The 23,144-nt window shown below is 34.4% G+C and overlaps 1 protein-coding gene across 6 annotated transcripts in view; it reads left to right on the forward strand.

The window, feature by feature from the left end:
* Septin7 (septin 7) overlaps positions 1–23,144 on the forward strand; it is a 63,261-nt gene that overhangs the window by 35,481 nt on the left and 4,636 nt on the right. For all 6 annotated transcript variants that reach the window (NM_022616.2, NM_001113740.1, XM_087563578.1 and 3 more), the window contains 7 exon segments: positions 6,417–6,517; positions 7,886–8,020; positions 13,231–13,348; positions 16,039–16,131; positions 17,211–17,307; positions 18,943–18,994; positions 21,136–21,261. In NM_022616.2, coding sequence (NP_072138.2) covers positions 6,417–6,517; positions 7,886–8,020; positions 13,231–13,348; positions 16,039–16,131; positions 17,211–17,307; positions 18,943–18,994; positions 21,136–21,261 — 722 coding nt within the window.

Raw genomic sequence — 23,144 nt, forward strand, 5'->3', positions numbered from 1 at the left:
TCCAAATTAGGATATTGTGCAGGTGTAAAATGTACTGCAGAGTTTGGACAGTTAGCATGGAGAAAAAGAATGTAACTGCTCTCATTTTTATGTCAACTATATTTACAGTAGCTAATGAACAGTTTTAAAGTACTAATGTAGGTCACTATACATTTTTGTTTGGTAGCACTGGTTCAACTTTTGGTTAAAAGCTTATTGATGGGCTGATGAAGTGATTAACACCACATTGTTGAGGGGTTGTGGGCTTAGAGCTGGATTGAAAGTACTAATGACTATGTCAGTGTTTAAGATTGACAGAAAACACATACTCACTGCTAGACAGTTTACTCATCTGATTAAGGAGTGTTTTGTGATGAAAATAATTTATTTTTCATTTAGCTTTGTTAGAGAGGGAGGAAAATGAAACCTTAAAATGAACCCACTGGAAGATACTTGAAGGAATGTGAATCTACCTGGTGGCATATTTTGTGATTAATATTGATTCTAATCCTGAAGAACAAAAACTCATATTTTTTTAATATAGGTTGTAGTATTCAAGATTGGGAAACTTGGAAATTTTTAATCAACTCTGCAGAATAGACTTCTAAATTCAGATGATTTGGTATAAAATAATATGCTAGATATTGTCATGGACCTACAAAATCTATTTTTGGTTAGGTAATTTTCTAAGTTTTCATTATTGTTCTAACCTGTAGGTGACTAATTCCAGATCTACATTAATAATAAAATCTAACACTTAATGAGTCACTGCTGTCACCGTCTAGCTACTACTGTAAATGCTGTGAATGTTTACTAATTTACTTTGTTCTTAGTCTTTGTGTGGTAGGTGGTAGTAATAGCTCATTTTACAAATGCAGCAGTTGAAACAGACTGTGTTGTGCCCTGAGGTGATGTAATGAAATGGAAGAGACAACTTCCAACTCCAAACTGCAGGGTGTCCACTTTCTAGTCACACACATGCACACAAACATATATGCTGTAGTGTTTAATGACTGTTAGTTGAATAGACTAATCAGTTCTTCATAAATAGATTAACTTTCTTTATTACTACTTTAGAAATGACAACATGCTGTCAGTTTATAAATTAACAGCTTTCTTGTGGTTTATTTTGCTAAATGACCATCCCAGGTATCTGCCTTAGGAGCTGTCAACCTTGTTTTTTGAGACATGTCTTCCTTCCATTGGCTGGGAGCTTGCTACTTAGGCTGTGTTGGTTGGCCAGTGAACCTCAGGGATATTCCTTTTTCCACTGTCCAGCATGGGGATGGTAAATACACACTGCTGCTGCATCTCGCTGGCCTCTTACGTAGATTTGGGGAATCAACATCTGGTCCTTTTGCTTGTGTGCCAGTACTTTACTGACTTATCTCTCCACCCCTCGTTTTTAGCTCTTTATACATTCAGTATAACAGTTGAAAATATTAACATGTAATTTTGGGGCTTTCAACACATAGGAATCTAGTTTAACACGTGATATGAAAAAATATTTGGTAAAAGATTATAGTCATGGGAGAGATGGCTCAGCGGTTAAGAGCTCTGTTTTCCAGAGGTCCTGAGTTCAATTCCCAGCATTCACATGGTGTCTTACAACTATCTGTAATGGACTCTGATGCCCTCTTCTGGTGTCTGATGACAGCTATAGTGTACTTATATTCATAAATAATTCTTTTAAAAAAAGATTATAGTCATGGTTAATTGATTGTTCTACAAATTGTAGAAATATCTAATAAGTGGTTCATAGACACTGCCATCACTGATTTTCTACACTACATGCGATATTTTTCCTTTGACCTTTTAACTCAGTTTTGTTCTGAAAATACTTTTTTTTTGTTTTGTTTTGTTTTTTTTGTTTTTTTTTGTTTTTTTTTTTCCGGAGCTGGGGACGAAACCCAGGGCCTTGCGCTTGCTAGGTAAGCACTCTACCGCTGAGCTAAACCCCCAGCCCCAAAATACTTTTATTATTAAAACATCTTTTTGAAAAAAAAGCGCAAATGTAAGCAAACTTAAGTATTAAGGATTGTCACACATGTATACATATATCCAGTTTCTGGGTCAATGAGTACTACATTTGCAGCTGGTTGTACTTGTGTCTCATTGATGGGGAATATTTTGTAGAAATATATTACAGCATATACTTTCATTTTTGAATGAGCATGTGGGTTTCTGGTTTTTTACTTACACTAATATTCTGTGCATATGTCTGTATAGGCAAAAGCATCTCATTGCTTTCATGTATTGTTTTCCATGTTCTGTAAGGTAGAGTATGTCTGCTTTACCAGCTGGCTAGTGAGGTGTCATTGGACTGCTTTGGTCATTTTAATACTTCCTATCTTTTCTTCCTCATTTCCAGCACCTTACAGGTGTCTACCCAGGTAGCATTTATTTAGGAAGGTAAAACTTTTGCCCATTTACTCCCAGGGAAGAACATATTGTGGATGAGTGTCATTCAAGAGGCCCAAGTACAACTAGAATTTGATCATCTTTTGCAGCCTCTTGACTGCCCGACAGTCCAGTAGTCTAACAGATGATTTGTCCTTGAAGTAATAAATTGATTCAATAGAGGGAATTAATATACATTATTATATTATATTTCATACATATAAACCAATTCTGGAGTTTCAAAAGACAAACATCTGACTTTGATGACCTGAAGGTTTTTGTTTATTTTGTTTTGTTTTTAACATTTTCAGTTTTTAGAAAATGAAAGAAAAATCCTCTCCTATGTTATTTATATCAAAGAGTAAAACTTTGATAAATAATACCACAACATCAATCTCTTTCCTGAATGTTATATTTATAGGAGATTGTGTTTTGGGGAAGAGATTCGTTGACATTCATAGGCTTGGAAGATTTCTAAGTATTTAGTAGAAAACTGGTTCTGAGATCAGTTCCTCAGTGGTTCTGATGGCAAATGAAGATCTCACTTGAATAAGATTTATTTTAACCTCCTCCGTTGGCCTAAGGACCTTTACGGAGCATTTCTAGATGTGAGCACATACCAGGCATGGGTTTCCCTATCCTAGGTTCTCATCATGGGTAAACATTAAGTGGAAGCAAGGCCCAAATAATTTCATCTCTTGTAAATTCATAGTTTGCTGTAGTCACAAAGTTTAACATTCAAGAATATCTGCTCTGTGATGTTCCTGGACTGTTGGAAACTGCCTTTATTTTATCTCGGAAAAAGTAGGAGAGGGAAGTATTTCTCCTTACCACTTTGAAGTGAATGCGTTGATGTCATGTTTCATCTGTCTTGGTTTATATATTTTTTTTACCAATAGATTATTAAAGTTAAGTGACGGGAAAGTAGACAGTTGTAGTCTTCATGTTCTTATTTCAAATATAGACCCCAAGATTGACAAAAAATTAAGCAAACAGTATTCTGTATACAATAGCAAATGTATGCAGTAATTACATTCTGTTTCACATTTTATACTGATTTTTAAAAATTTAAAATTTTTTGTTATACGATTGTGAACTATCTTTCCTTGGAGAAAATTGTCTTTTATTTGAGATTTAGTTCATTTCAATGTTAAGTTCTTGGTTGGCCAATTTATCTTGATGTACTGTAAATGTTTTCTTAGTATATGAAGCTTAGTAATCACTTTAATAATCATTCGGTAATGATAAATATTAGGTAGCTGCACAATTTTTCTGGAGGCAAGAAAAATTGAAAGCAGTAGAATATACTCAGAATAAAACATTTCATATTAGAGCATTGGATACTTTTCCAGAAAAACGTAGGTAAATCTGCCTATACATATTATTCCTTTTTGGTTTTTGAACCATTCAAGTGCATAAACAAATTGAGTGTTTTACATAATAGGTTGGGGGGGTCTTCAGTAATGATAGAGACATTTTCGAGAATCTGTATGGAAAACAGAACAGTATGAAATAACCAAGATGCTGTCCTAGGGAAGGTGCCATTGAGGTAGTTTTTAGGGTTTAGTGAAGTGGTATGATGGCAGGAGTCAGTAGGTTGAGTGACAAATGAGGCATTGAAGATCAGTGATAGCTATGCAGAAAAGGGCAAGAATGAATAACTATAAATGAATATAAAGGAAGCATATATGAATATATTATATATATGTGTGTATAAACATATATGACATACATATCTATTGCTGTTGTAATATATTAATACCTCTTACATAAATTATAATAAATTTAAACCTTTTAACTGTAATTTTGTTTGTTATATAAATTATATTTCATCCTAACTTACCTAATTTTTTAGACTTAAGTTTTTCAGTAAGTTATAGATGAACTAAACATTCATGGAATTACAACTCACATTGAAGTTGAGTTACTCACATTGTAGTTAACATTTTTTTGACTCTCAAAATACCCAGTAAGTTTATCATGAGGTTTTTGTATTGTGCAAGGGTTGTGCATCTCTACCAGGTCTCCTTCACTTGCTATGTTTTCCAAATAAAGGTTTGAGGTATTAAACGGACTATTTCCTATCTTTGATTCAAGTAAATGTATCAGGCTCTCTTCAGAGCTTTGGCCTTACTGCCACTTCTTGAGGAAGTATGAGTGAAGGTGTAAACCCTTGACAGAAAGTTTTAACGTTTCCTTCAGCAAGTTACTCACTTAATTAAATAATGCATTTTGTTTATGTTAATACATGTCTTGTGAACATGAGGTTAAAAAGTGGATTGCACTTTGTAGTCCTTTGGTGGTAAAGCTGAATAGTAAGCATGAAGACATGGCTTGTCCTTCGATGGAAAAGCTACAGTGTTAGAAGTATAGGTATCTTTGATTTGTTGAATGTAGGGAGTCAGAAATGCCTCAGTAAATCAACAACACACATAAACAATATGGAATGTAGTTTTACTTCCTTTCTAGAGAAAATCAGTAGAAAATGCCCTTGCTTCATTCCTTTAAGTCACTTCATTTCTTTGATGTTAAGTTATGCATTTAATCTTAGAGAACCCTTGCTGATGCTTTAGAATATGCTGATGTGACCTGCACAAGGAGAGAGAGAGAATGGGAAAGTGACTGTTCAGACAGATTGTTAGGAAAACTTTGAAATTCCTGGGCTTGAATTAACTTGTCTTCTGTGGATCCCATAAGATACTTAGAAAATCAGATGAGATGACAGAACTGGATCCTGTGAATCAGTACTTTACAGTTGCAGTTTTTGGATCTTTTTTTATTGATTGCTGACTTCTTTGTATTTGATCATGTATGGATACCCAGAATTTCATAGGCCAGAGAAATATCTGTATAAACAAATGCATCAGAGTACATAAAAACTTAATTTTTCTTATCAAATCAATAAATAAGTTAAATTTTTAAAAAATGGTACCGGAGGTTGAACCTGGGGTCTTGAAAATGCTAAATAATCACTTTGCCTCTTTATTTACATTCCCAGTGCTTATTACTCTTTTTTTAGTACAAAAATACTTTAAAATTTAAGCTGTCATGTTAGCATTAAAGGAATATTAGATTTGTTAGTAAGAAAACCAGACACTACTTGAAGTAATTTGATTTATGATATGTATGTTATGTGTATGTACAGCATGTGTGTGTTCAGAGTTTAGAAAGAATGTCATGGCTCCTGGGACTGCAGTTACGGTTCCTTGTAAGTCACCCTGTGCTGCTAGTAACCAAACCTGGTTCCTGCACCGCACACTCTTAACCGCCGAGTCACGCATTGTTCAGCCTCCGGTGGTTTCTGTTTATGACACCGATCGATCATTAATTATTATGAAAAGGCTGGGAATGGATTAAAAATAATTTGAGATGTAGATTTGATGAGATTATCCTTTGGGGAAGCATAAGAAAATTTTAAAGTCTGAATTTCTTAAACATTTGTTTGATAATCGAATGCTGATAAGTAGTTAAAACTCTTCCTTATTGGTATTTAGTTTTAATCTATATAGACCTCATACTTACTAAAATTTAATTGATACCTTCAAATATTCTAATTGCTAGTAGATAAATATGCTTATAGTCAATTTTCACTGATGATATAAGCCAAGATCAAAGCAGTTTGAATAACTTACATTCAAGGCTTACCTAAGAGATAGGAAACAAGCCTTCCTTCCATAGACAGGTATGTCCAAATTGTTGGCTTTTTCCCCCAATTTCAATTCTTTCTCCTAATTTCAGTATCTTTCTGATAATAAACTACTTTCATAAAAAAAAACACTCTTGTGATAAACATATAATGTTCAGTTTGTTAGCTACATGAAATAAAACTAAATATTCAGTCCTTGGTCACACTCATCAACATCCCACGTGGTAACAATGGGGACAAAATAGCGCTCACACACATGCATGTAGGTGGTTAGATTTAATTTGCAATCAGTTTCCAAATTGGTTTTAAGAAACTTGAGTATTCTTACCTCTTGTTATAGAAAACAACTCACATAATACATAATTAACTTGTACAACAATGACTCTTACAGGTGGAGCAATCCAAAGTTTTAATCAAAGAAGGTGGCGTTCAGTTGCTGCTGACGATAGTTGATACTCCGGGATTTGGAGATGCAGTGGATAATAGTAATTGGTAAGATTGCTGTTTTGCCCCCATTGTTTCCCAGTATAGTCAGACCTTTACCTTTTATTTAATCCTATCAGTTTGGGAGACAGAGGCAGGCATGTCTTTTGAGTTCAGGGCAAGCCTGGTAAATAGCAAATGAGACTCTGCTTTACAAACAAAAACAGAATAACAAAAATGTAAAAACAAAAAAAAGTAACAGTGAGAATCATTGATTTTAAATGGTTAGGACTTCATATACCAACTTTGCTATATCTCTTATTTGAAAATACTGCTTTCCGGAATGGTTTGGGTTCTTGTTTTGTCGTTTTTTTTCTCTTGGTGTTTTAAGACAAGATTTCTTTGGGTCCCAAGATGGTTGAGAACTTAAATCCTCTTGCTTAGCCTCTGAGTTCTTTCTATATAGAGTGGAATGTTACTGTTTATACATATATATTATATATGTATGTGTATAAACATATATGACATACATATCTATTGCTGTTGTAATATATTAATACCTCTTACATAAATTATAATAAATTTAATCCTTTTAACTGTAATTTTGTTTGTTATATAAATTATATTTCATCCTAACTTACCTAATTTTTTAGACTTCAGTTTTTCAGTAAGTTATAGATGAATTAAACAGTCATGGAATTACAACTCACATTGAAGTTGAGTTGTAGTTAATTATCATTTTTTGACTCTCAAAATACCCAGTAAATTTATCATGAAGTTTTTGTATTGTTTAATCTTTGTTAGAAATTTAAAACTATGGATGCAGTTTTTCAGATTGCATAATATTTAGCATTGATATAGTTATCAGTGTAAATAATTACTAATTATCAAAGTTTTGTTGACACAGAACAATTCATTTTTTAATTTGAGAGTTAAATAATGAATCAAGATATACTTCATGTAGTTTAATCTATTTTTTTTCTGTGTGTGTGTAGGGGATTGCTGTTTTCATGGTGATATATATAAAATGTATGTACATTCAAGTGTAGAGGCCCAAGGTCTAGGTTAGTGTCTCCTTGATTACTCTCCACCTTTAACTTTTGAGACAGGGTAAAGCTTATCAGTTTGGCTAGACCAGCTACCAGGGGTCCGACTCGACCTCACAACTCTCTTCAAGTTTGAGGTTACAGGCACTTGCCACTACACCTGGCTTTTTATGTGCGTTCTAAGGATTAGAATACAAGTCCCCATGCTTTAGTGGTTGAGCCATCTCCCCAACCAAATTTTTACCTACTTTTGAGTCAGTATGTAGAAAAAGGTGAGATGTTTTCTGCTGGTGAGTTCTTTTATTAAATTAAAACTACTATCCTTTCATTGTCAAACAGTTAATTCTTTGTAGGATTGCAACTTAATTGTTCTCTTTATCTGCATATACAGCTGGCAGCCTGTTATCGACTACATTGATAGTAAATTTGAAGATTACTTAAATGCAGAATCTCGAGTGAACAGACGACAGATGCCTGATAACAGGGTGCAGTGTTGTTTATACTTCATTGCTCCTTCAGGACATGGGTCAGTACCTCGATGCTTTGCTACATCATTGTTTTTATCGTGTATCATTATGTAAATCATATCTATGTTTTAGAATAATGTCTATGAAGTACATGAAACTAGATCATTTATAAAACAACGTAATCCCATGTAAAAGTGGTTTGGAATAACCTGTTTAAGTCCTAGGTTGTCATTTTACTCCTTAATTCTACATACATACTGCATTTCATCTGCTTCACAAAAGGAAGCATGTCCAGTTTCCACTCTGAGTTTTGAGATCTTAAAACTGATAGTTTTTGTTTTAACCTCACTTTTATAAGAGATTGAACCACCAAATTAAAAAGACAGTCATAATTTTTGAGTTTATATAAACCCCAAGGCAACAACCTATAAACAAAGTAACTTACTGTAAACAATAGAAAAGGTAATAATAATTAAAAATGAGCTTAGATGCCAATGGTTTCTTAGTTATCTTTATATTTTTCAATAAGTGGTTTGTTACACCTTAACTGTAAAGATTACTTTAAATCAGTATTACTCTCATTTTAGGTAGTTAAGACTGAACTATTAAGACATTGGTCTGATACTCTCTACTTGATAATGACTAATCCCTTCTTCAAAAACAGAAAAGTTATGTACTCTTCTACTATTACTAATATTATTATTAGCTATTAATATTTCCATTAATTTTCACCAATTTATTTTGTTGGTGGGGCGTAAATCACAGCCTAATTTAACCACTTAACATGGTAATTCTACCTTCTCTTTGCCAAAAGGAACTAGACTATTACATGATATAAAGCTATAAAGTATTATTACCCCATATTCAAATTAGAGTGGTATACCCTCTTTTTCCTCTACTGCTTTTGATTTCTCTTTCTGTGTCCTACTGTAATGCCTGTTTTCATTCTGGTAGAACAGGGAGCCATAGTTATGTGATCACTGTTTGATTTGTGGGAAGATTAAAAAGGTTTCTTTTATGCTTACTATTATGCCTTATTTTCAGAATTTTATTTATATCACTAAACCATCATATCTACTCATAAGACTCATTTTTGTTTTGTTTTGTTTTGTTTTGTTTTAGAAATGTGACACACCAGCAGGCTCTGATGGCCATACCTTTAATCTCAGTACTCAGAGAGCTCAAGCTAAAAGGTTGAAAATTCAAGACCAGCCTCGGCTGTGTCTTTTGGTAGCAAAATCCTATCAAAAGAAAGAAATACTAAAAATAGATAAAACAGCACAAAACCATGCGCTAGGATGTCGCTCAGTTCAAAGCTCTGCAGTCAGTCCCCAGGACAGCCAGTGCCTTACCCATGTCTCTCTACTTCTCAGAAGTCAAACCAAAACCCCAAACTGTCACTCACACACTGCATGTACAGCTTTCTATGAGCATGTAGGTAGCTCTAGAATTTATACTTTTATCTTCTTTTTTTTTTTTTTTTGGAGACAGGGTTTTTTCTGTATAGCCCTGCCTGTCTTGGAACTTGCTCTGTAGACAAGGCTGGCCTCAGACTCCTATAGATCCTCCCGCGTCTGCCTTCTAAGTACTAGAATTGAAGGTCTGTGCCACCACACTCCAGTTCTACTAACTGGTTTTTATTAGCACAGCTTCTTAGAAGTCAGCCTAGTAAGAGCATCTACAGTTAATAGAAATCAGTGAGTTTCTAACAGATGTTTTGTACTCTTTCCAAGTGTTAGGATTCTCATGAAATTACATTCTTATTTTCCTTAGAGGGTAATTTTTATCTTAAAATTACATGGGAAATAAGAGTTGTTCTATTAAAGAAATGAAATTATAATTCAAATGATATATATGGCTTTAATCCATTTCTTGATTTTTCACAAGGGAAAATTTTTATTTCCTGTGTCTTTTCCTAAACAGTCGACCAGCTTAATTTTTAGAGATGGAACAAAATTTTTCCTATTGGTATGTAATACTCATAGATTAAATTGAAGAATATGACAGTGAATTTGGTATCAGATTATACATGACCTGCTCTCTCTGTGGGCTGAAATTATATACAATATGGCAAATGAAGCATGGGCCTTCTGTGAGTCCCTCAGTTCTATGCAATATAGTATCAATTCCTTTTTCAATCATCTACTTGTGTCATTACTGGATATTAGGCAATTCAAATTTCATTTTCGATTGCTTCCTTTGTCTTGTTCACTGTTCAGTAACTGCTATTAAAAGCTAGGTTTAAGATAATAAAATACTGTTTTATCCTTTTAATATCGATTGTCACTTTAAACAAAGATGACTCAATTAGTTTTATTTAGAAATGTATGTAATTGTAGTTTAGTTTAAAATCATGTTACAGGCTTTGAAGTAAAATAACCTTTTCCCTTCTAGAAATTGTATATGAAGGTCTTTTTATTGTTTAAAAACTAATTGTTGAGTTGAACATTTTAGTTCATACATGTAATCTCACCTTCAGAGTTGGCTATGTAGTGAGTTCAAGTTTAGCCTGGGCCTGTCTTAACCCCCACCCCCCCATTGAATTTATATTAATTTAATCTTTGAAAACTAAATGGGCACAGAAAAAATTTCAGCCACTTTATGCTCAACATGTTGAATTAAAGTTTTTTAAGCATCCGATACTTTTAAACTGATTTAAAAGTATAGAAGGGTTTTATGAAGGCTTTTATCCTCCCTACAATTTAATTTTTAAATTGATTTCGATGTTCTTTGGTTCTGATTTTATCTATTGCTTTTTCATATTCCAACTGTATGAACCAGTCTGTCCTGTAATGTGCTTTGAAAACCCACTTCCTTCCATCCCCCCAGTGCTACAGTTACTGCACACCCTATGACTGCAGTGCTACAGTTACTGCACTCCCTATGACTGCAGTGCTACAGTTACTGCACACCCTATGACTGCAATGCTACAGTTACTGCACACCCTATGACTGCTGTGCTACAGTTACTGCACACCCTATGACTGCAGTGCTACAGTTACAGCACACCCTATGACTGCAGTGCTACAGTTATAGCACACCCTATGACTGCAGTGCTACAGTTATAGCACACCCTATGACTGCAGTGCTACAGTTACTGTACACCCTATGACTGCAGTGCTACAGTTACTGCACACCCTATGACTGCAGGAGCTCTTAGTTTATGCTTATGACATTAAGTTCCCTGAGCCCGTGCCATAGCTATTATAGGTACCTCCCTTTTTAAAAGTTGTGATACTATACACTAAGTGCATAGTATTTAGATAATAGAACTAAAACAGAACTTATGTATTGCTTTTAAATATAAAATCCTTGTGTAGGCAGAAAAACTAAAAACTTTTATGCTGTTTTATACTGTTCACTGGGAAGATTCTGTTAAAAACTGAATTTTGCCTTTATCACTGTTTATAACAGTGAATTATAACAGAATTCAGCCTTTCTTCCATTTTTCTCATTGTTCCTTATACAGTTAAGGAATACGCTTTAGGATCGCATTTCCGTTATCTTGACTTACTGCTGTGGATCATCAGTTATAGTCCTGGAACATTTTAGGGGTACAGACTCAGTCCTCACTATGGTTTCTAAAAGACTTGAGATAATGATAGCTTTTTACTTCTTTTGTTAGCACCTTTGCTGGATGCTAAAAAAACACAGATGATTGAGTTAAAAAGCACTCAACTAAAAGGATTTTTTTAGTGTTAGAATGGAAAAACAGGGCAAATGTTTCTTAACACAGCACATAGAGGATCTAGAAAATGATTTCCAGAGGGATTGAACTGTCAACCATGTCTAAAAGAATGCATAAGTAAGAAATGAATCAAAATAGGTGGGGTGTAAAAATAAAGAGTGTTCCAGGCAGGGATGGTAGTAGCCTATGACACTTTTTAAGTATAGCACTTTTAAAGAATTGTGAGAAGTTAAAAACATCCTGGTACATTGCAAGTAGATTAAGGAGAGAATATTTGTCTTCACAATGTTAGTGAGTCATAACAGCTAAAGAATATGGCTTTTAGTAAGACTGTCAGTCAAATAATGAATGCTGCTGTCAGATTGAGGTAGTAGTTGTGTGGGTACGGTGCTAGGAAACCGGAAAGGCTTATGTAGAGAACTCCACGGTGGACTTCTTGGGGGTCTGAATTGAAATGTTTAAAATGGATAGGGTATCTGTTTTAGTGCCTCTGTCTTTCATGCAGGCCTTGATAATCTCAGGAAATGGAGAATAAATGAAGGAGAAATCTTAGGTGTTTGGGTACATTGTGAAGTACCTACCATGTATTAATAATGGAGAAGAGGAGTGAAAAATGAAGGTTCAGATGGAGAATGGCACATACCAGGAGTATAACCACTGAGTTAGACGGTATCTTGGACATCAGAGTGAAGTTTTGAATGGGTGTAGTTTGGGGAATTATTGGCACTAAATGATTGTAGTGATTTTAGTCAGAAAGAATGTAGGGTTAACAAATAAAGGTGACCTAGCACAGAAGTCTGGGGAATTCACAAGTTAAAGATCTACCTTACTGAACTGGAGAGATGGCTCAGTGGTTAAGAGCACTCACTGACTGCTTTTTGAGAGGACTTGAGTTCACTTCCAGCAGCCACATTGTGGCTTACAACCATTTACACTGGGATCCAAAACCCTCTCAAGACAGCTACAGTGTACACCTATACTTAAAATAAATAAATCTTAAAAAAAAAAAAAAAGATTTGACTTACAAAGGGGATCCTGAGGGTTCTAGAGGTGAGGGAATGTGTTTTAGATGCTGCATACTGGCCACATTAGATGACAAGTACCATAGTTTTATTTTGGTTTTAAAAGTATAAGGCCAAAACACAGCAGCCAGATGATAACAAACAGGCATATTGAGGACTGACTTTTAGTATTTTGTCTAAGAAAGATAGTTGACAGCAAGAATTGTGTTTATCAAAAAAGAACTAAAATTTTTCATGGAAAAAAAAACCCTTACCCACCTTGTAAACCTTAATAGATATAAAGCTGATCTAGGAAATACTATTAGGAGCCTTTCAGGTTTTTCCAGTTCCTCCAGGACCAAAAATCAATGACCAGGGTATTTCAAAGCCAAGAGTCAAAAATCCTCCTTAACCACTCCATTGCTTCTTTTAAAGTCCTGTCCTGCTTGTTGGCTGACCTATTACATCTTTAGAATGTTTCTGATAAGTAAGTAAAGTAGCTCACTGTATTCATTGTCAAAGATGTGAAGAATCTTTTTTTTCAAAGAGATGAATACAATATTAAATACTATATATTTCAGACTTAAACCATTGGATATTGAGTTTATGAAACGTTTGCATGAAAAAGTGAATATCATTCCTTTAATTGCCAAAGCAGACACACTTACACCAGAGGAATGCCAACAGTTTAAAAAGCAGGTAAGCAAGAATTAACCTACATGTTTTCCAACCATTCTTGTCATTAATAGCTTTTATTACAATATACAATATAGTCCATTTATCTTTTGCTTATCATTATAAGCTTATGCTTTTTCTATTTTCTCTTGAATCTTAATTTTGCTTGTATTACTTAATAGGATAAACATTTAGAAGATAATTGTGTGTGTGTGTGTGTGTGTGTGTGTGTGTGTGTGTGTGTGTGTGTGCGCGCGCGCGCTTCCTCCCCTAAACTCATGCCCTGTTACCTCAGTAATATTCTTAATGATACACTTTTCTCACATTATTGTATTTGTTTTGTTACATTTGACATCTATGAACTCTAAGGTAAATTTCTGAAAGTCTGTCTATTCCAATAGTCTATTTTTTAATTTTAGGCCAATATTTTAAAAACAATAGAAATTTTGTATTATATTCAAAATAGACTTTAGAGTTTTGTTATTTCGTTATCTTTATAGGCTTCAATGTAACAAAATATCTTTTTAAAATGAATTTTAGAATACTTCAAAACTTGTTACAGTAAGAAAAACCTGTTTAAATTTGCTTTGGAGTGGTGTTGAATTCTTAGAAATTTTGACATCTTAAACAGATTTTACTACTAATATTCTCAGTATAGGTGGTTTCTTCCTTTAGCCTCTTCCATTCTTTTTCTTCCTCCTTCACTTCCTGTTCATCTTCCTCCTTTTCCTCATTCCTCTTTCTACCTGTTCTCTTCCTCTTTCCCATTTTTCTTCTTATTTCTCATTTTTATTTGAGACAGGGTGAATGCAGCATCACGGCACTATTTCTGTCTCTACCGCTAAAGTTTCTACCTTCAATGGTCAATATCTTTGTGTGGATTTATTGTGACAAGTTAGAAGTAAAAGGATGGATTAGTAACGAGTTCTACTTTCAGATTGGTCACATGCCTATTTGTTGTCTCCCTTCCTCTTTTTCTTTCACTGAACACTGAACCCAAGTCCTTCGGTGCATATACTTGACACCTGTGTTCTTCTAGTCTTAAATTTCTTTTTTGTATGCTTAGAGCCATGTTTCTTACCCATAGAATTATTTGGAGGTTTATCAAAATCATTGTTGGACATTATCCTTACCAATTAGTTCTGTAGGATAAGTTGGGGTCGTAGGCTTTATTTTGAAAATGCTTGCTTACATAAGTTTCCTGTGTAACTTCTGACCAAGGACCACTACTGTTAAAGCTAGGAACTATTTTATTGGTTGGTTATTTTATTAAAGATAGGGAGGGTCTCTATGTAGTCTTGACTTTATAGACCAGGATTTATGGAACTTGTTCTATAGACCAGGCTGCCCTCAAGCTTACAGAGATTTGCCTGCCTCGGCTTCCTGAGTGCTGGGATTTAAAACATGAGCTATCACGCCAGGTATCACTTATTTTCACTGTTTATCCTTTGAGACAGGGTCTCACATTGTAGGTCTGGTTTGCCTGGAACCCACTATTTAGATCAGGATGGCCTCAAATCAGAGATCCACTTACCTACTAAGTGCTTAAATTAATGTCATGTGCCATTTCACCTAGTCATTATTTTGTTTTTAGAGTAGATATATGCCCAGTGATGACGATATGGTCCTATTGATGGGCATTGATAATTTAACTTGTTCTTTTTTTTTTTTTTGAGATAGGCTCTTATCTACAGCCTAGGCTAGCAAGGAGCTCTCAGTCCTCTTGTTTTAGCTAGTATTACAGGCATGTACCAACATGCAGATCTTACTTCTGTTATTTCTGTTCAGTATATTAGTCATTTAACTCACCTTGTTTATAGCCCCTTTGTTGATGTTGGAGACTCTTGCTGTGAGAATAGCCGTGTAATAAAAGTACAGCCAGGGAAGGTTGTGCTAGGAGAGTGGTAGGAGTTCAAATTGTATGGGTGGGTGACATTTTATTTACATTGCATTCCCTTGTCTTTGAAATCCTTTTGGATTTCATAATTTGTTTTAATCTTCATAATTTGTTTTGAACCAGGTAATTCTGATATTACTAAGTCTTGAGGTTCTTTATTTCTACTGTGTGTTTTCTCTATACTTGCTTTAGATTTATGCCTATGCAATGTGTCCATGTAATGAATTTTTCTGTTAAAGTGTAAACCTTTCTCCTGCGACTGTTGTGTTTTTTACTTGTTCTTGGTACAATTTTTAGGTGACTTTAAGCTCTGTTGTTTCAGCTTTCAGAATTAAGATATATGAAGAAAAATAATCTCCTTCTCTTTAAATAAATGACCAAAAACCACTGTAGTGGAGACCAGCTGAATAAATGCCATTGTAATTGTAAAATATTCTGTAATTCTTTATAATTCATTTGGGACAGGACTCATATGATTCACACTTCTGAAATAGTTGAATTTAAAATATTTTAAATTTCATTTCACTATTTGTCTTTGTGTACCTGGGTTAAGGAAGGTGCGTGCCCTGTCGTACTTGTAGAGGTTGGAGAAGAATTTTGTAGAATCAGTTCTCTCTTTCTGTTTTTTTCTCCTTCTACTTTGCACGGTAGGCACCGTTATGTTCTCTCCCTGTTACCCTGTATTGGGTTTTGGTATTTAAATAAAAACAAGAAAGCACCAGAGGTCTCATATTAAAATAGAATCTAAGACATATTTAGTAAAAATACTGCCAATGTCATAATCATGTACGGTGCCCTTTCTCTTCTTCTGTTTTAGATAATGAAAGAAATCCAAGAACATAAAATTAAAATATATGAATTTCCAGAAACGGATGATGAAGAAGAGAATAAGCTGGTTAAGAAGATAAAGGTAGGCTCCTTTGTCTGCACAGTAAACTGTTTGAGCCTTCCAGTTGTGCTCTAATATGAAAGACCACAGTCTTAAAAAACAAATAGGGATGTTCCCTAATGTTTATCAGCCTTACAGCTACCTCTGACTGACAGCACCTAGACCAGCATTGCAGAGCAGTGGGTGAATGCCACCCTGAATGGGTGTCAGTACATTGCTTTCATATTTATAAACAAGTATGAGTAGGAAGGGAATTAATTTTTGTTTTCCGTTTTTTTTAAGAGTCTGATAAAACTTACTTCTTTTTATCAAAGTCAACAAAAGCCCTACATCATTTTAATTTTGTAGTGTTTGTTATGATAGGTTCCTCTGTGTAGCCTGGCCATCCTAGAACTAGCTCTGTACACCAGGAGGACCTTGAAACTCCAAGGTTGATCACCTGCTTCTGTCTCCCAGATGGTGGGGCCACCACACCTGGCTTTTAATTTTGTGTTTTTATTCATACTTGTTTTTGAGTACCTGGAGCCAAAGTGGTTTAGTAAATACTGGTCTTTTATATACATGTATAATTGATAGAATATTTATGTCTGACCAATGAAGAATTTCAGAAGTTTTGCAAAATAGCCTCTTCTAGAATTCTGAGAGAGCAAAAATATTGGAAAGTTCTACTCTGCATTAAAATGAGTGGATATAGATTTAACAAGTGGGTGTGAGGTTCTGACTAGTTTAGAAAATAGGTATTTCCTGCACCTCATATTGTTAAGGATAATAATGAAATAGATTTGTGGTCCTTTCCCTTGCTCTCTTTTCTTTCTGAATATCAATGTATTTTTTTATTCTGTGTCAAATATGGGATGCTTTTTAGAGTAGTTTTTGGCAACTAATTTGACAAATACATAATACATTATTCTTAAAATTGTACCTAAAAAGCAATTATTTATCATATACTCTCATAATAATGCTTGAGTAACCATTTTCTGGATAATTATTGCTTGCTGGTAAGAGTGAATGTAGGTAATTTTTTGTTAATATGTTGAATATTTTATTATTGAACCATGAGTACTGTAGAGATGTGTTTATAATATCACTTTATTTTATAGGACCGTTTACCTCTTGCTGTGGTGGGTAGTAATACTATCATTGAAGTTAATGGCAAAAGAGTCAGAGGAAGGCAGTATCCTTGGGGTGTGGCTGAAGGTAAGGTTTTTTTCAGTGAATAACAATGTAAGGTCTCAAAAAGGGGCTAAAAATGTGTACTGAAGTTTGTAATATAAAATCACAATGTATAACACACTCCAGGTTTTCAAATGATAGGTTTTATTTCATTTTCCTACTCTTCATTTTTCTGTTAAGTAGAATTCTGTTTCTCAGTTACGTAAGTTAGGGAAGTATATATTAATTCTTCAGCTCCTATACTTTGCAGTCAGCAGTCATTTGTCATTGTCCCCCTCTCCTGGACCTGTACAACCTTCATGCCAGTTTATCTTTCTTGAAAGCATGTTTCATAGTTGAGGGTTTTTTCCCGTGGTCTAAGGTTATTTCCTAGGATCTAATAAATCTTTGGAAATGGAGCAATTTGGAGAGAGCCAGTCACAATCATGTGACTAGTGCCTTGTTTTCAGTATGGTTCCTAGTATGTTAGTTTTCAATGCCAGTAAACTTTTAGTGATAACATCAAACCTCAGAAATCCTACTGGAAAGAGAAGTATTTTCCTAAGTTTGTAGTATATTAGTTTACTCTAATAGTTTTCTATGTTGTACTAAGTTCTTATTAGAAAGAGAAGTATTTTCCTAAGTTTGTAGTATATTAGTTTACTCTAATAGTCTTCTGTGTTGTACTAAATTGGAGTTGTTTGCTTTATTATGTGTTGATGTTTTAAATATTTGTGTAATTTTTATAAAATCATGCCAAGTTATTGTCCTTATTTGTGATTTTGGCCAAGGACTGTCAACTTTGTTCCCAAGTGACCTGCAATTACTGAATTAAGGCTTTGCAATTTTTATGTCCCTTAGAAGCATACTCTGAAACAATTGCTTTATTTATGTAATTGCTATTTTTTTTTTTTTTTTTTGCTCATTCCCTTGCTATATCCTCATTTAGTGTTCCTGTTGATGACTTTTTTCTTTTTAAATAAAGAATCTTGAAGATCTTGACTAGCCTTTTCATTTTGGTTGTCTCAAGGAAGTTTTTATATATATTCTCCCTTAGCTACAACACCAAGGATTTTTAATGAATCATGTAATAAATTTATTCTATACTAATAAGGAGAAAGTGCATCTTTCTTTAAACTTATCAGTATTTGTTTCCAGAGAGCTCACTTAGGACATTTCTATCACTGAGGATTAAGTTACATGAAGATGCGCTAAGGGGTTGTCTTAGTGGATAAAAATGCTTGCCATAAAAACATGAGGACTGGCTTGGCATTCAACCTGTAATCATAGTGCTCTGAGGGTCTGCAGGTTTATCAACAGACTGCTTCTATAAATAAAATCGAGGGTGGAAATTAGGAGGCCACATTTGATGTGAAACTTTCCTTCACAGATACACATACATACATCCACACATACATTGGACCTATATAAACATTCACAAAGAAAAGTCTAAGAATAGAAAAGTGATGTTTTTAAAATGCTCCAATAGCAGTATTGTGCCTATTGTTCCTTGTTAGTTCCATAGTATAGTTCTATGTTAGTATTAAACCATAGTAAAAATCAGATCTAGGCAGTTCTCTCTAGACATATTCTCTCCTTGGTTTTATTTTCATATTCCTTTGAAAATATAAACGTTATTAAAATTAACCTGTGGTCTATTTTCTTTTACTTTTTCTACAGTTGAAAATGGTGAGCATTGTGATTTTACAATTCTAAGAAATATGTTGATACGGTAAGTGTGAGCAGCAGTGAAAGCAGCACTCAGTACAGTTCAAGTTCAGAGGCCACTTTGTGTTTTATAAGTATAGCTATTGTTATGCTATCTTTACTCCTGTTGACTTGTAAATAATCTGTGACAATAATTTGCATTGTTTATCCAAGATTTTAGTTATTAGTTGCTTCAGACCCAGTAAGGAGGACTCCCTAATATTGCAGAGGAGCCTGACCATGTTTACAGGAGGATTTAATAAGCACATCAGCACTTCATGTACATAGGAAAATATAAATTCTGCTATTAGACTGAAGAGACGCTCACCAATTAACATCACCGGCTGTTCTTCCAAATGACCTGGGTCTCGTTCCTAGCACCACATAGTAGCTCACAACTTTCTAACTCCAGGGAAATTCCAGAAACTCTGACTGCCACAGCAGCAGGCACACAAGTGGTACACAGACATACATGTGGACCAAGCACCCATACACATGACATAAAAGTAAAATTTCTAGTATATTTGCCATAAGAGGGATGAGTGTTTGATGTAGCTACTGGTTGTTTAATAAGTATTTGAAGAAAGGAGATGCCAATGCCAATTGCCTAATGCCTGTTTCTATAAGTCTTGTCTCAAGTTTGAAATCTTACAGGCTAACATCGGGAATCATACTCGGCAATCACACTCTAGTGACATAGATAACCACCATGCTAAATGACACTAATATAGGAGTTTGACAATATCTTAATTTATTCATAAATTTATTTTATTAGTTTTTAAGGGATATAGTGATTAAATTAGATTTAAATTAAGACAATAACATTTTTCTTTAATTTCTAATTTTAGTGAAGTTGTAGTTAATGTTTCATGCAGCCCAGCCTGACCTTGAACTTTGTATATAGCTATAACACTGGCCTTGTATAATTGATCCTGCAGCCTCCACTTCCCAATATTGGGAATACAGATTTGCCCCACAACACTCTGCTAAAAATGTTTCATGTTAGCATCATGAAATTCTCCTTTTTCTACATTTGGAAAAACTTACATAGTGATATATTCTTAAATACTATTCATCTTACCTTCTGAATATAGTTACTATATTTTTTACAGTTCCACTATCTAGTATTTATCCGTAGCAAGAGCATAAAAGAAATACATCTTTTATTTTAAAGAAGAGCTCACAGTATAGCTAATTATATAGTTTGATGTCACTCATAACTTATACTAGTTCCAAAAGATTTAACAAATTAGTGTGAGTTGTTTCATTTCATTTCATGTGTTCTAGGAGCTGGGACCTGCCCAGCCTGACTAACGCCGAGGGAGTAGAGGCTTAGGTATAACTGTTGTAACTAGAAGAGAAAATGAGTGTGTTGTAGACAGGAAAATCAAACTTAGTACTAAGACAAGTAAGCTTTGAGAACTGGGAATATCAGATAGGAGATTAACCAGATACTTAAGTTACCTGCTAACTTAAGGTTAAGTACCTTCATGATGTGAGGTAAGGTACTTCATAGGAAATGGGATTTGGATGTAAGGAAAGACAAATACTGTGTGTTCTGTTGAAGCTGTGATAAAATGGTAAAGATGGTGTATACTGCAAGTGTGAAGTGTGGTGGGAAAGAGAAAAAGGAGGGTTATTACTCAGTCTTTATCATCTCTAATCATTGATAATCATGCCATCATATCCTATAAGTTGTATACTTTATCTCTTGTACCTTGATTTTTATATACAATATAAAGGTTACCCAAAACAGCACATTCACTGGACAGCTTGGATAAACAGGAAGTTATTATAAATTAAGATTCCCTAGTTAGTAAACAATCTGATCTATTATTTTAAGGGTCCATGTGTAAACTACCTTGGTAACAGTTGCTTCAAGGAAAGCAATTTCTGTTTCTGTTAGGTACGACCTTCAATAGCATAGCAATCCACTTTTCCTTCTTTAACTATTTCTTTGGTAGAAAGTTATTCTTTGATTGATTGATGGCCCTTGAAAGCTCATCAGGAATTTAAATTTCTGTTTGGCTTTATCTGCTTTGTCTGTCAATGAAGACATGTGAATGCCATCTTTCTTAATAGTTTAAATTTGAGATTTTTATCTTGGTGAAATTTTTAATTGTGTCAAAGCCTTTAACAAAAGCAAACTCTTGCTATTTATGACAGAACACACATGCAGGACTTGAAAGATGTTACCAATAACGTACACTATGAGAACTACAGAAGCAGAAAACTAGCAGCAGTGACCTACAATGGAGTAGATAACAACAAGAACAAAGGGCAACTTACCAAGTACGTATATATTTTTCTCCAGGAAAACCCGAAATATTTTATTTCCTTTCTTGAAATTTTTGTTACTCTTAGAATATTTGGGCAAAAATTCTCTATTTATAACTGCTGTTAAGATTTGTCTTGGTAGTTTTATGTCTTACTGTTAATTGTTGGAATGATTATTGTTCTGTTCTTTAAGAACTATATGTTTTCTTTCCATTTGCCAGTCATCTTTATAATTCATACAGCACACAAGCTAAACAGATAAATAGATAAGTACAGTTTCGAAGAGAAAGTTATAAGCAATATTTTGGGCTGGCAAGATGACTCAGCTGGTAAGAGCACCTGGAGGTGCATTTTATTGTGTGATGGAGTTTTTGTTATTGTAGCTTGAGGGTCATAGTTGGGTTTGATTGAAGACCTTTCTCCTGGTAGGATGCATATCATCCTAGTGGAGGTTAAACTTCAGTTGAGTACCAGCTGTATTTTTCTGTGTTCTTTGATTTAAGTTTGTGATGTCTTCAGCAAGAGGATCCTACCATCAAATCTGGAGGGTAAATAATGTTGGCAGTGTCTTGTAATTGTATGCTTGGGGGAGTTTTTGGGGATCCCATTTGCCAACAGGTTAAAAGGGGATAATCCACTTGTGATGCTGGGGTAGTTATCTGTTAACATGTGGTGAGTATTGCCCTCAATTATAGGGAACTTCATTTAACGTCCTTCTATGTGGGTAGATTTTAGAAAGCATCTACAGTAGCACATTTTTGCATGACTTTTTAAAAGGCCTTTAGTGATATCTTCCCTCACACTTCCTTCCTGTGCTCTACCACCATACCCTGTTTACTCTTTGCTGTAGGGGTATTCCTCCTTTATCCCTTTATAACAGTGTATTTTATTTCACCCTCTTTGAAAGATCTCTGTGGACTTTAATGTCTACAGACTGAACTTGTTTATTTAATTCTTTAATGTCTATTCTAGTATTTCAGAAACATTTTATGTTTAGCTCACTGAAAATGTTTAAAACTTAAGACATTAAAATATTTAAGTGAATGGATTTTCATCAGCATTAAAGTTATTAAGAACATAAAGGTAGCGTGCATAACCTAAATGGTATTTTAGGTATTAGATAGTAGTTATCTTGGGCATTTCAATTGAGTTGCATAAATAAAATATAATAAATGTAATTGTGACATCAGTAGTTATCTTAGAGAAGATTATAATACTTGAAATTTTAGTAAAACGAAACATGTTCTTTACATACTGACTTTGTTGGCTAAGTTATTTTTTTCTCCCACTGAGTTTATTTCTTTAAGGAAAATCATGTGACTTTCTATGATGTATTTTGGAACTGTTCCTTTTTTGGTTTTCCTTGTACAGTTTATTTCAAATGTAACATTGTCTATAATAGATCTGGTTTCTGTTGCTATGATAAAACACCATGACCAAAGGCAACTTGGGGATGAAAGGGTTTATTTTACTTATACTTCCATAAAGTTCATCACTGAAGGAAATCAGGGCAAGCACTCAAAACAGGGCAGGAACTATAAGGCAAGAGTTGATGCAGAGGCCAGGGAAGAGTGCTGCTTACTGGTTCACTCCTTATGGTTTGCTCGACTTGCTGTCTTTTTTTTTTGACTTGCTGTCTTATATACACCAGAACCACCAGTGCCAACAGAGTGGCACTACCCACAATGGGCTGGGTTTCCCTTATCATTCACTAATTAAGAAAATGACCCACAGATTTACCTACAGGTAAACACAGGTCTAATCTTATCTAATCCATTCAGATCTCCTACTCTCACTGGCTTTAGCTTGTGTCAGGTTACATAAAACCTACCCAGAGCAATCATCTTTAGAACCAAGGTACACAAGACACAGAGAAACAGCTTCCCAGCAGTGTTATT

Source organism: Rattus norvegicus, chromosome 8 (genome assembly GCF_021556685.1).
Source record: "Rattus norvegicus strain SHRSP/BbbUtx chromosome 8, alternate assembly SHRSP_T2T, whole genome shotgun sequence".
NCBI lineage: Eukaryota > Metazoa > Chordata > Mammalia > Rodentia > Muridae > Rattus > Rattus norvegicus.